This window comes from Apium graveolens, chromosome 9 (genome assembly GCF_009905375.1).
Source record: "Apium graveolens cultivar Ventura chromosome 9, ASM990537v1, whole genome shotgun sequence".
Taxonomy (NCBI): Eukaryota; Viridiplantae; Streptophyta; class Magnoliopsida; order Apiales; family Apiaceae; genus Apium; species Apium graveolens.
In genome coordinates this window covers 269,095,439-269,109,176 of record NC_133655.1, presented here as the reverse complement: position 1 = coordinate 269,109,176, position 13,738 = coordinate 269,095,439, and the positions used below count along the sequence as shown (strand labels likewise).

At 30.3% G+C, this 13,738-nt stretch overlaps 1 protein-coding gene across 2 annotated transcripts; it reads left to right on the top strand.

The window, feature by feature from the left end:
* Positions 1 to 8,148: 8,148 nt before the first annotated feature.
* On the top strand, positions 8,149 to 12,529 carry LOC141683718 (shaggy-related protein kinase alpha). Of its 2 annotated transcripts, none has more exons than XM_074488470.1 (13): positions 8,149 to 8,344; positions 9,377 to 9,547; positions 9,658 to 9,750; positions 9,843 to 9,902; positions 10,036 to 10,308; positions 10,574 to 10,648; positions 10,846 to 10,902; positions 10,985 to 11,125; positions 11,218 to 11,268; positions 11,521 to 11,616; positions 11,697 to 11,780; positions 12,004 to 12,106; positions 12,205 to 12,529. In XM_074488470.1, the coding sequence occupies exons 2-13, from the start codon at positions 9,434 to 9,436 to the stop codon at positions 12,285 to 12,287; spliced, it is 1,230 nt and encodes a 409-aa protein (XP_074344571.1). In that variant the 5' UTR covers positions 8,149 to 8,344; positions 9,377 to 9,433; the 3' UTR covers positions 12,288 to 12,529. The 2 variants fall into 2 exon arrangements, with proteins under 2 accessions (XP_074344571.1, XP_074344570.1); XM_074488469.1 differs by having other exon boundaries at positions 8,150 to 8,397.
* The last annotated feature ends 1,209 nt before the right edge of the window (positions 12,530 to 13,738 follow it).

Sequence of the window (13,738 nt, the reverse complement as noted above, 5' to 3'; positions counted from 1 at the left end):
ATGTGGCCTAGCCCATTGGCTATTACATCAAAGCTTTATCAACTCCAGTAAACTCTTATATTCCGTTTGTATTTTCGCTAACAAAACAAGCAACCAAAATTTCATTTTAAGAATTTCCACTAAAACTAATAGGTTGGGGGTGTATCTTTACACATTATCTTTCAAATAAATAACTTGGTAATTGCATTTTGAATTTGGAAAATACAATATCATTTGTATTCCATTTTATTCTTCATTTTATGAGTCCTTGACCGAGTTGGTGAGAGCGCTAGCTATCAACCAAATATTTAAGGTTTGATCCGTGGACATGAATACTTTTGCCGCACTTTTAGGCCTGACTTGAGAATACATCTTTTGATCGAATTGGTTGGGGTGTATATTTGTACAATTTGTTTTTAAAAAAACCATGTTTCATATTTCTATTTCTGATGATTTTATTAAATAGATGTTTTTTTAAAAAAAATTACGTAAGGACTTTAACTTTGAAATTAACCTCATAATAAGGTCATCTTCAAGAGTGGCCTATTATGATCTATTGCCCTAAATTTGAACCGATTTCAATCCAAATTTACCCAACAGTAGTCTATTGTCCTGTTCCAATTTAGTCAATGAATAGTTAGGCCGGCACTATTCACCGGCCTAAATTTTGTTAATAATAAAATGTTATCTTTTTATGTTTTATATATTCGTTAGTTTGTTGATTGAATGTTATTATATATATATATATTAAATAGTTTTTTAAATATATTTTTTAATTTTCAGTTATATATATAATAGTTACCTAATAAAAATATATTAAACACATTTTTTCATTTTTCTTGTTTAAGTGTAATGTTTTTCTAGTTTAATAAATTTGTTAGGTTTGAAATTAATATGATATTATTCATTTCGCATACAATTGAATTAATAGGTATATAAATTACTATTCAATGTATTAAAATAATAATATATTTATAATTGAAAAAATAAAATATTAATATGTAAATTTGGACCAGTACAAATTTAAGTCAAGATTTTGACCAAAAAATCCGGCCCCTTTTAAAGTTGCCATAATATTTTGGACCAACTACATATATATTATTAAGAATAAAGAATGGTTTTCTCCAGCATCTTAACTCCTGCTAGAACAGCTACGATTTCATCCTGAATCGTAATTATGATGTCTAAAATATTAATCATAAGTTGAATAATTACGACATGAGAATGATTATTTTGCGGAACTGTATTTTATCGGTATCTTACCTGGATCGAAAAATACAGGGGAAACGATCATTGCATCATCATACACGTTCATAGTTGTCAAACGTATTTCCATGAACTTGCGAACTATAAATTCCGGGGACGAGTTATCTTATTATTATTACTAGTAGATAACCGTGCAAAACACGGGCCGAGATTAAAATATTGATATTTAATAATAATTATAAAAATTTATTTTAAATTTTTATTAAAATATAATAAATAAAATTGTACGTTTATTGCAATTTTCACTTTTAAATTATATGTAATTTTCATTAATTCAAATCTTATTATAACAACAAACTCAACGTTATTATGAATCTATTGTTCAAAAAGACATAACTAATATTTTACATCAAAACTTTAGTCCCGACACGATTGATGGATAATTTAACAAAAAAATAAATCAACAGCACTAAGTAATTGCATATTAAATTTCTTATTGTTAGCTGAATTTGTGTTTTTATATAGTTTGTGATTGTATAATTTTTTTTAATAAAATATTCATTATGTATGTATAAATTTGCATTTGGTGCTAAAATAACATTCTGTAGTTATGAATCTAGAAATTACAATGTATATACGATTTTGTTTATATAAAAATAATATAAATATGTGGTATATAAGAATCAAAAAACGAGTAAAGTATTACATATAGAATTATAAGTCATATATGAATAAAAAAGAATAAAAATGGCATATTTAGAGCTATAGCAAGATTTAAAAAAGGGTGAAATTAAAAATTCGTAAAACCGAAAAGAGCTGAAACCAAACTATCCCTTAAAACATTATTTCCTTATTAATTAATAATAACACTGTTTAAAGGATTTCATTTTTTTATTTTAATAAAAAATAAAAAAAAATTATACGAAAAATAGAAATATCGTAATTATAATATGATTCTGATCTATATTTTGTTAAAAAATAACATAGAACTCTACGTGAAAGAGAACTATATGGGTGAAACCAGAATACGGCGTAACCGTACTAAGATTGAACCAAGTACCCTATCAAGAAATAGTTTAGAGTTCTACGAAAATAGAATTGTAATTATATTACGATTTGAACAATTTTATTATTTTCAAGTGGTGAAACCAAAATACAATTTTTTATAATATTCATACCGTTTTATTAAAATGGAATTTTACCAACAAATTAAAAAATTCTAAATTAAAAAATTTCAATTTAAACACATGGCCTATTTACTTGGTCTTGGTTTATATTTATCGGAACCTATTTAGTTGAGCCAATTTATGAAGTTATTTATTTTAAAATATAATTAAAAATAGGATTCAAACCTATAAAAATAATAAAATATTATGGCTTATAAAAAATTTAAAAATGAGTAAAAATAATACATGTACAATTATAATTCATATAGGAATAAAAAAGGATAAAAATAATACACCTGAAGTAATAAAATGTGAAACCAAAAGATGGTGGAACTAAAAAATAAGTGAATATTTTTCGTTTATTAAAAAAGAAAAACGGGTTAAAATAATACATATAAAATTATAAGTCATATAAGAATAAAAAAGGATAAAAATATTACACTTAGAGTTACGCCATAAATCATAAAAACAAAAAAATAAAAGATGATAGAACCAAAAAATAAGTGAAAACAAAGTATTACTTTAAAAATTTATTAATAAAGAAAAAAACGGGTAAAAATAATATATACATATAGAGAGAGAATTATAAGTCATATAGGAATCAAAAAGGATAATAATAATACAATTATAGATAGAGTTATAACATGAATCATGAAAAGTGAAAACAAAAGGTGGTGGTACAAAAAAATAAGTGAAACCAAGTATCACTTCAAAGGAGGTTTCGCTTATTAAGATAAAAAAATATTACACCTAGAGTTATATCATGAATCATAAAAACAAAAAACAAAAAGTGGTAGAACCAAAAAATAAGTGAAAATAAAGTATCACTTAAAAAATTTATTAATAAAGAAAAATGGGTAAAAATAATATATATATAATTATAAGTCATATAGAATTCAAAAAGGATAATAATAATACAATTAAAGTTAAATTATAACATAAATCATGAAAAATTAAAACAAAAGATAGTGGTACTAAAAAATAAGTGAAACCAAGTATCATTTAAAAAAGGTTTCGCTTATTAATAAATGTTATGTTATGTTATTATATGTTATGTTATATGTTATATGTTATTAATTATTATTATTATTATTGTGGCCCCTTATTTCTTAACTCGCTGGACTAGTGAGCTCTTGAGACTCAATTCTGAAGTCATGTCTTTCATTGACGTCCCCAACGATTCAAGTAGTGCCTTTTTATGCTCATTAACAATTCATGTTATATTGTTTTTTTTAATAATTGAACTGATCAAACACTCATATAAAGAAATTAAGATCTCAGACTACCGATCTTTGTTGGTAATTCAAGTACTTGTTAACATTGTAATAAAGAAAAAATAATGATTTATTATTTCTTTGTTTTTTATAAATATAACTTATAATTTTACATATTAGTATTTGTTCTCATAAATTTTTAAGATGAGCAGAAATCGAACCCAAATCTAAAATGATAGAGGATAAATTCTTAAACACTTGAATTATTCTACCGTATTTTATTATATATTAAAATAACAGTCAAATAAATATTTGGATGATAATTGATTCACCCTAAAAATATGTTTACTTATTGTACCCAGTGTTTAAAAGATCCCCGATTAATCCCTTACAAAGTATCCGATTGATTCGATTTTTGAAATTCGATTAATTATTACGAATTATTCTTTACTGGATTATATAAAATTATTTATTTAAATTAAAATATTATATTAATTTAAATATGAATAAATATAAAAATTATGATATTATAAATATATATTTGTTAATAAATAACTAATGATAATAATATATTAAACATAATTTAATATTATAATACATCCGATTAATACCCGATTTTCAATTAATCCTAAATCGGTAACTCGACGGACTTTACCCGATTCCCGATTTTTACAATACCGATTATACCCCGAAAAAATAATTACTATACTATACATACCACGAGACTACTACAAGTAGATATATACTCGTATCTTTCGAGGAGAAAAAATTGTAAAAATGATGAAAAAAACCACATTCTATCCTCAATTATTATTTCGGTATCTGCCAACAAAGTAGAGGATGAGAAAGAGTTGTTTATTGCTGACTTGGAGATAAAGTGCAAATAAAATTACGACTGTGTAGGCGACGTCTTAACAACCTATAGGAAACGGAGTTGTGTTTTGTAGACTTTAAAAACACCACCACAAAAATGCTAATTGCATAATACGTCAATCTATTCTAGTCTCGCTTTCTCATACGTACTAGAAGATACTTCACCCAATTATCTACGGTTTTAGCTTTATTTTATATTTTTTAACAAAAAAGAGTAAATACTACTTATCCCATTCAATTCTATAAAATTTTATTTTTTCGGACATCCTCTCAATTCTATAAATTTTAAAAATAATAAAATTTTAAAATATCAAATTTTATTAATAAAATGAAAGAGACTCAATTGATAGAAACCCCGAATTCATCATGCTGATAAAGTGTAAAGGGATAAAAGTAAGGTTTTATTATAATATAACTGGTTCTTGATTACAATAGAAAAAGGTCTTATATAGCAAATAATCATACATAAAGGAAAAATATCCTAATAAGGAAATTATTATAATAATGAATTTATCCAATAATATAATATCATTATATATGTTAACATCCCCCTCCAACTCACGATGTTGAATCGGGAATTTGCCAACCAAGAGACGGAGCCACGTAACTAAATAAATCCAAAGCTGCAACACCAGATTTAAGAGCATCCAAACAAATCCAAAAACAGAGTTACGAATTCAAACAAAACAAAAACTCCCAAACGAATTCAAAGACGCAACAACAAAAGAGAACGCAACAACAAAAGAGAAATCGTCCAAAAACGCAGCAACCCAAGAGAAAACAAAGCAATCAAATCACCAAAGTGACAAATCTGCAACCATCGAAAATAATACCAAAACTGCATGCGAACCTAAATCCAAATCCAAATCAAACTTCAACCCAATACAAACTCCAAATCACTGAATCCAAGTTAACAAATTGTATCCAATCCTCAACCAAATAAAAACTGTATCCCAATTCAAATTGTATCCAAATTTAATCAAATCTCGCGAAGGGCCAGTGTGTCTAGAGTACCAGATAAACTAAACCAATGTGCCTAGAGCACCAAATAAACCAAACAAATCCCCATGAAAGGCCAATGTGCCAAGAGAACCAAATAAACTAAATCAATCCCTCAAAGGGCCAATGTGCCTAAAGCACCGAATAAACTAAATCAATCCCTCAAAGTGATAATGTGCCTACAGCAACAAATAAACTAAACCAATGTGCCTAGAACACCAAATAATCTACACCAATTATGTGAAGGACCAATGTGCCTAGATCACTAGATAAAATAAAATAGAAGGCGGAGAAGTATACAGATGTGCCTAGGGTTACCCCCATCATCAACACGAGAAAAAAAGGAAGATGAGATGGAAGGAAAGAGAAAAAACCAATATCATCAAGGAGCCAATATCATTAAAGCGAGACCGAAAGTGTGTATTAGAGTACCAACCAAAACCAGCAGAAATATTATATGAGAGTTCCAACCAAAACCAGCAGAAAAGTTGTATAAGAGTCCCAACCAAAATCAGCAGAAAAAAAAAATTCAACCAAAATCAAGTACCCCCGAGAAATCCAACCAAATCGAAGAAAAAAACAATAATAACAATTAAAACTCTAAATATCCAAGAAAAAGAAAAACAACCGATTTGAAGAAGAAACAATAATCATAATACATGTTTTAAACCCAACATGTGGAACCCAACCCGATATAACTCATCATCAACCTGTCCTGAATCGAATCATAGCTCTTGATACCATGATAAAGTATAAAGGGAAGGGATAAAAACAGTGTTTTATTATAATATGAGTTATTCTTGATTACAATAGAAAATGGGGTTATATAGAAAATTACCATGTATAATAAGAGAATCTCCAACCATGTAGAACCCTTAACTAAAAATCATTAATACATACTAAAAATAAAAAATACAGAGATTACGTAAAAAAAATCATCTCCAATGGTACATTCCCCTTGTCTATAAATATAGTCAACCTCTTGATGTTGACTATATTTGTTGAACCACCACAAACCTGTAAGAAATCTGTAAAAAGAAATTAATCATTTATTACCGTATTGAAGATATATATTCTATTTATAACAACATAAAATTTTAATAACATACTATTTTTAAAATATAACTAACTAATATAGCCAATACCATCGAAGTACAATGTCTTATAGATTCAACAAATTTTATATATTGTCTTACATGTCCGGTGTAGCCAACCAATTATAACTAACACCATTGAAGATGCTCTAAAAAAATCCTAACAAGGAAACTATTATAATAATGAAACTATTCAATAATATAATATTATTATATATGCTAACACATGCAACCAGGTTAAAAAATAAAATTTCAAATTACGTAACTAACTGAATACAAATATTCAGAAATAAAAAATTGAAGATAATGGTTTTCAAAGCAAATAGTGCAAAATTCAAAGTACCTAGTTAACCTCATATTATGAACAAATATTTTTGGTGAGAGACGAGCACATGCAATTTTCACCGTTGTTCCAAACCGGTCATATCTATTTAGCCGTCGGACATCAGTTATACACATGTCGAAAATATTTTTAATGCGATATATCCAGATCTCATAATACATCATAAAAGCCACATCGCACAAAGCGAGACACATCACATAAACCGAGACAATCAATCACATAAATAACTAAAAAAAACGAAACAAAAAAACCCAAATTTCAAAATTTTTGAAATAACACCAAACTATAAAATGTTGTTAGATCAGAGATTTTGAATCCGGAAACTGAATTTTATTATAAATTCGAGTTTTTGACGTAGTAGATATAAAAACTAAATTGAAACATTTAAATGAATTTTTCGAATTTTGTGAAATAAAACTCGATTTTATCGAAGAATAGACCAATAAAAATAAGAGAGAAAGAATTAAGATAGAAAAAACGAATAGACTTGGAGACGAGACGAAGAGAAGGGGTGGAAAGGACGGTCTAGAGTTAGAAGGAGATGGGCGGCCGACATTAATGAGAGGGAGAGATTTTTCCGTTCGTGTGTTTTCACACTCACTTTATACATCAAATATTATGATTTTTTTTCTAAAATACCTTATTTTTAAAAAATATTTCGAAAATACTATTATTGTTAAATTTATATTCAAAAATAAACATTTTTAACTTTTATTTTTAAAAAATACGATTTGCAAATCCTGCACCAACATATTATGCAATTTTTTGTTTTTTTTTGAAAAATGATTTTAAGGTTGCAGAAGTTACAAATTTGAAACGCAGGAAATGCAACCTTGAAACTAATCTTTTCAAAATTGAAAGTTGTATAACAGATTGCAAACCGTATTTTTAAAAATAAAACTTAAAAAAAAAATATTTTTGAAAATAACTTTAAAAATATTAATATTTTTACAAATAAATTTAAAAATATAATGTTTTGGATAAATTCCCTAAATATTAATCAATTCCTACCACATCATCTGACTAACTAGCAACTAAAAATTGATATCCAACACTAACATGTGAGATGATCTTCTTTTAGCGATTAATCAAGTAAAAGTAAATCGAAACATTAAATGGAGATATTAAAAGAATAAAATTAATTTGGTATCAGTAAACATATTTATTCACAAAAAAATTAAAAAAAAACGAATCGTAAACGGTCAAAAACAAGAGACTAATGAATGATGAAGAGAACATATGTACAACAGTACAAGTATGGTAAACTAGTTGTGTAATAAAAAAAGACATGAAAATGTTTGAGTTCTTTCTTTGACTGCTATCAAACCAAAGCAGCAACAATAAAGAAAAAAATTTAACAAATCCAAAGTAGACTACTTGTCCCCTCCCTCTCTCTCTCTCTGTGTGTGGCTGAAATCTCGATAACCCATCATGCTCAGCTAGTTCTAGTTCAAGTTTGGGCTTTTATTGGTATGATCAGATGTTTTAATTGCTGACCCTCCACTCATTTTGATTCTTTTTTGGTAAAGTTTTAATCTTTTCTTGTTTTTTGTTGTAAAGATTGGATTTTTATCATGTTTTGATTTTGTGTGGATCTTGGTGGACTTGCTGCTATCATGTTTATGGTTTTGTGATATATGTTTGTGTGTACATGGTGGATCTTTCTTGTTTTCTGCTTGTCTTGATAAGCCAGATCTTTGTTTTAATTTGTTTATGCTTGTTGGTTTTTAATCAAATTGTAATATGTTTATAAGATTTGGTTTGATGGTTGTGTTATCACCTCAAATGGACTCTCTCTCTCTCTCTCTCTCCCTCTCTCTCTCTCCCTCTCTCTCTCGCTGTATGTGTGTGTAAAAATATATGATAAGGTTGATTTGTTCTGCTTTTTTCTAGCTTCTTGGAGGTGTTACGAATGACTAATGAGAATAGTTGATCTAGGAGGATATGCACAAGGGCCTGGATTGAATTACTTGTTTGTAGTTTTGATTGTGCATAAATGTGGTAGTCTTAAGTATAAGCATTTGGGGATGAAAGTGAACTTTGCTATGGCACTTGTGACTTCAAGTGCCTGTGGAATATTTATGCTAATACCAGGTATGCGGTGCGAACTAATTCCTTAGTATGTGTTAGCTGTGAACAGCTTTGGGAACAAGACTTATCAGTGCATTGATGGTTTTCTGCTTGTAAATCAGTATATATATACTTGTGAAATACTTGGAAAGATTTCTTGTTCCATTTATTCTTGCTGCTTGTTTATAACTAGGGATAGTAATGCCGTGGCTTTTTAATATTTTTACATAAGTAGACAAGTGCTTATTAAGCTGGAAAGCTTCTAGTGGGTGGCATTAATATCATGATATGGGTATAAGAACTGTGCTTCTAATTCTAGAAAAGGAAGATGTGTAATCATATGTGTCTTTGTGTTATTATTCTTCTATTATGATTGTGTAGATAAACCAACATATGCTAATTGTAGGTCATATCCAAATATTGATTTTGCAGTTAAAGTAGGATTTTGGAAGCATCCCGTGATTTTAATCAGTTTGAGAAGTGCAGCCAATGGCTTCAGTAAGTGTAGTTCCCACACTGGGAACAAGAGAACCTAGTGAAAACAGTGCTGGTGTTGATAGGCTTCCCGAAGAGATGAATGACATGAAAATTAGGGATGACAAGGTAGATGCCAGGCTGTATTTATTTTTGCGCGAGCATTTGATATCCTTCCACTGTTGTTGTAGTAATTTATGCTCAATAAAAATATATATTGATCTTAACTGTTGTTTCAGGAAATGGAACCGGCCATAGTTGATGGTAATGGGACAGAGACTGGGCACATTATCGTGACAACTATTGGTGGTAGAAATGGCCAACCGAAGCAGGTACTCTTGACGTTTTATAATTTTAGGCACGCTACCATGTCGAATTATATTTTTTGGGCTGTAATTTGAATTTGTTCAATGTGCTGATCCAGACAATTAGCTATATGGCTGAACGAGTTGTTGGGCAAGGATCATTTGGAGTAGTATTCCAGGTCTGTTTCCACTTTCCAATGTTGACTTCAGTATCACTGTCATTACCCATTAAAGGATGGAATACTCATTGATTGTAATCTATTTTTTTTTAGTTACCTTTTAAATAATACCAGCTACATTTGGTTGTTTCAGGCGAAGTGTCTAGAGACTGGTGAAGCGGTTGCAATCAAAAAGGTTCTTCAGGACAAGAGGTACAAAAACCGGGAGTTACAAACCATGCGTGTTCTCGATCACCCAAATGTTGTCTCTCTTAAGCATTGCTTCTTTTCAACGACGGAAAAGGAAGAGCTCTATCTAAACCTGGTGTTAGAGTTTGTCCCAGAGACTGTTCACCGAGTGATCAGACATTACAACAAGATGAATCAAAGAATGCCTATGATTTACGTGAAACTTTATAGTTACCAGGTATGCTTTATACAGCTTTATACAGTATCAACATAATAATTTGCCATCCTTCTCCCGCCCACCCCCACCCACACAAGCGCACGCACACACATACCATCAAAATAAACATTTCCCCCCGAAATGCTTAATCAAGTATTTTATTGATGTTAGATTCCAACTGTCCGCTTTAATGGTAATTATACAGTTCTTTAATAATTAATACTATCCTTTTCCTTTTAATAAAAAAATCTCTAGATTAATCTGTACATAATAATGTCTTGTGCAGATTTTGAGAGCCCTGGCTTACATTCATGGCAGTATTGGAGTATGTCACAGAGACATTAAACCGCAAAACTTGCTGGTAAGGCAGCTGATATAATTTAATAAAAGTTATCTTTGGTCAACACAAATTATATGTCTGTTATATAGCCTCATTAACCAGTACTTATATTCACTGTCATCATGTAATGAGGACAGTGAATAGTAAACGTCAATGTTTCAGTTTAATATGGAATGTTTAAGCTTATATCGACTTTAATAATGGAATTTTCATCTCAGGTAAACCCACACACTCATCAAGTAAAATTATGCGACTTTGGAAGTGCAAAAGTTCTGGTTAGTATTGAAACAACCTGCAATGATAGATCAATTTCTTTATCCAAAGTAACTTCTATGAATATTGAGTCAAATTGTGCAGGTAAAAGGAGAGCCAAATATTTCTTACATCTGTTCTAGATACTACCGAGCCCCGGAACTTATATTTGGTGCAACAGAGTACACTACAGCAATAGACATCTGGTCTGCTGGGTGTGTTTTGGCTGAATTGCTGCTTGGACAGGTAGATATAGCTCAACAGTATATATTTTGTATTTGCTGATCTGAGAGTCTTGTAATCTATTTACTTATTTGAACACTTATTGGTGATCTCAGCCTCTCTTTCCTGGTGAGAGTGGAGTGGACCAGCTTGTGGAAATCATCAAGGTTAGTTTTCATGTGAAAGTATATAGAAATGTCATGACTTGCTTTCCTCGCACATGAAATTTACATATGGGCTTATGTTGGCTTCTTGTCATGTCATCCTATAACCAGACCTTAATTAATCATTTTATAATCTCTGGTGCCGTCCCCATTCTATACTAACTCGCTAACTTCTTCCTTTACATATTATATATACCTGATTAGTAGGCTGGTTCGTATGTTGAGAAAGGACTTAAATACATCTAATTTATGCAGGTTTTGGGTACCCCTACAAGGGAGGAAATCAAATGCATGAATCCCAACTACACAGAATTCAAATTTCCACAGATTAAAGCTCATCCATGGCACAAGGTAAGGATGAGGCATTCTATTGACGGTTTGGATTTTCAATTTTTATATTTGTGATGCTCATTAGTAGTGTTGGGTCACAGATATTCCATAAGCGCATGCCTCCAGAAGCCGTTGATCTGGTGTCACGGCTGCTACAGTATTCTCCGAATCTTAGAAGTTCAGCTGTAAGCACACAATCCAACTTGTACATGTTTTTCTTTGCAAATAGATTACCTGTGCTTGGTTTCCCTATTTACCGAACCTACTATAACATGTTTGTCTAAGAACAACCTGGTAAAAACTCTTTTCTTGATTATTCCTTCTTTTCCGAAAACGATGAGGAAACCCTATTATCTTTACAAGTCAACATCTTTGCCTTATTTTGCACATTGTCTTGCTCCAATGCAGTTGGACGCTTTGATGCATCCCTTTTTTGATGAGCTTCGAGACCCAAACACCCGCCTACCAAATGGGCGATTTCTTCCTCCGCTGTTCAACTTCAAGTCTCACGGTAAGGTTTAATCAAGAGTCAAGACTATTATTACATTTGCTCCTTATTTGTTGCATATTTTTACTGATTTTTAATATATTTGCTGCTTATATTTTTAGAGCTAAAGAAGGTGCCAACTGAGATGCTGGGAAAGCTGATTCCTGAACATGCGAGGAAGCAGAGTGCGCCCATCAGTGCATGAGTAATCGTCAGTATCTATGTATTTATGTACTGTAGTTGTAGACTAAAGGTTTATGCTCAATATGCTATCATGTGGGGGGTATACTGACCCCTGTGTCTAGTTTATGACCCAGTTGTAATAGTTAATCGTATGCAAAGCTTAATATGTTTTAAATTAGAACATAACATTTATCTACATTTGCAACTAGAAATGGTTTTGGAGTTGCATCTTGCTAATGTTTTATGAGCCTTTTTGTCTTGCTAGCTTGGTGTTTGTTCCATAGGGGAATCAGTGTAAATGGCTATAGCCTAGATGTGATCAATCAGTTCTGTTAAAGAGTTGTATGTGGCTATGAAATGTGTTTGGAAAAGTTAATGGGAATGTGAGTGGAGCTCATGATTACGTTTTACATGCCTGGAAAACTTTATATAACCCATGCGCAGGCGCAGTTGTGTTTTTTCTTACTTTTTCGATTCAAAAACCCCTTGAAATGGGATGGTTTGCAAGAAAATAAGAATATATGTAGGAAATGAGTTGATAAAGGTTTTTTTTATAGGAAAAAAATACACATGGATGCATTATTCATTGCAGAATTTCTGATTTTAGGTCTTGTACTTTTAAAATTGAAAAAAAAGAATTGTCAATTTCTAAAACTTGAATATTTTTTGGAATATTCTCAATGGTAGCATTGTAAAATTGGTTTTTCTCAATGGTACCATCATGTTTTTGTCTTCTATACATGGTACCCTCCGCGTAATAATTGATGATGCACAGTAGATCTTTATTAGTCGAAACGTTAGTGCCACATTATATACAAATATTTTTAAAATAAAAAAGTAATAAACATATAATCTATTACTTAAAAAATTACGATATCCCATACAATAGTCTCAGGTAATACAAACAGTCATATACATAGAGCCAAATGTTGAGTTAGGATTTTAGACGCAATCATCGACGAACAATCAGCAATTCTAAGTGCGTACAAACAATCAAAGATTTTAGAATAACAATTGACAACTTTCAGCTATCAGGTATGATTTATCCCCCTTCAAACTCTAGCATGCCGTACTTGTTTGTATCTCTTTATGTGTGTACTTGTATCTCTTTGTATGTATATCAGTTATGATTTTGTTCAATGCATGTTTGATTTTGTATCTCTTTGTATGTGTATTTATTTGTGTAATTAGGTGTTTCATACTTGCAAAATTGGTGATAATTTCAAAGTTTTGAGTTTCGATTGGAGGTTTAAGGTTGTTGACATTAGGGTAGAGGTGGATAAGTGCACACTATTAGATATTGTGGTTGATTATGAGGATGAAGCTAAAAAGGGTATGCAGCTATATTATCATTACCCAGTCTTTAACTATTGTTATAATATGGACCACCAATACCTGGTGACTGATAAAGATCTCACGAAAATGTTTGAAAGAATGTCTGGAAAAGAAATGATTAAGATATGTGTTGGGACA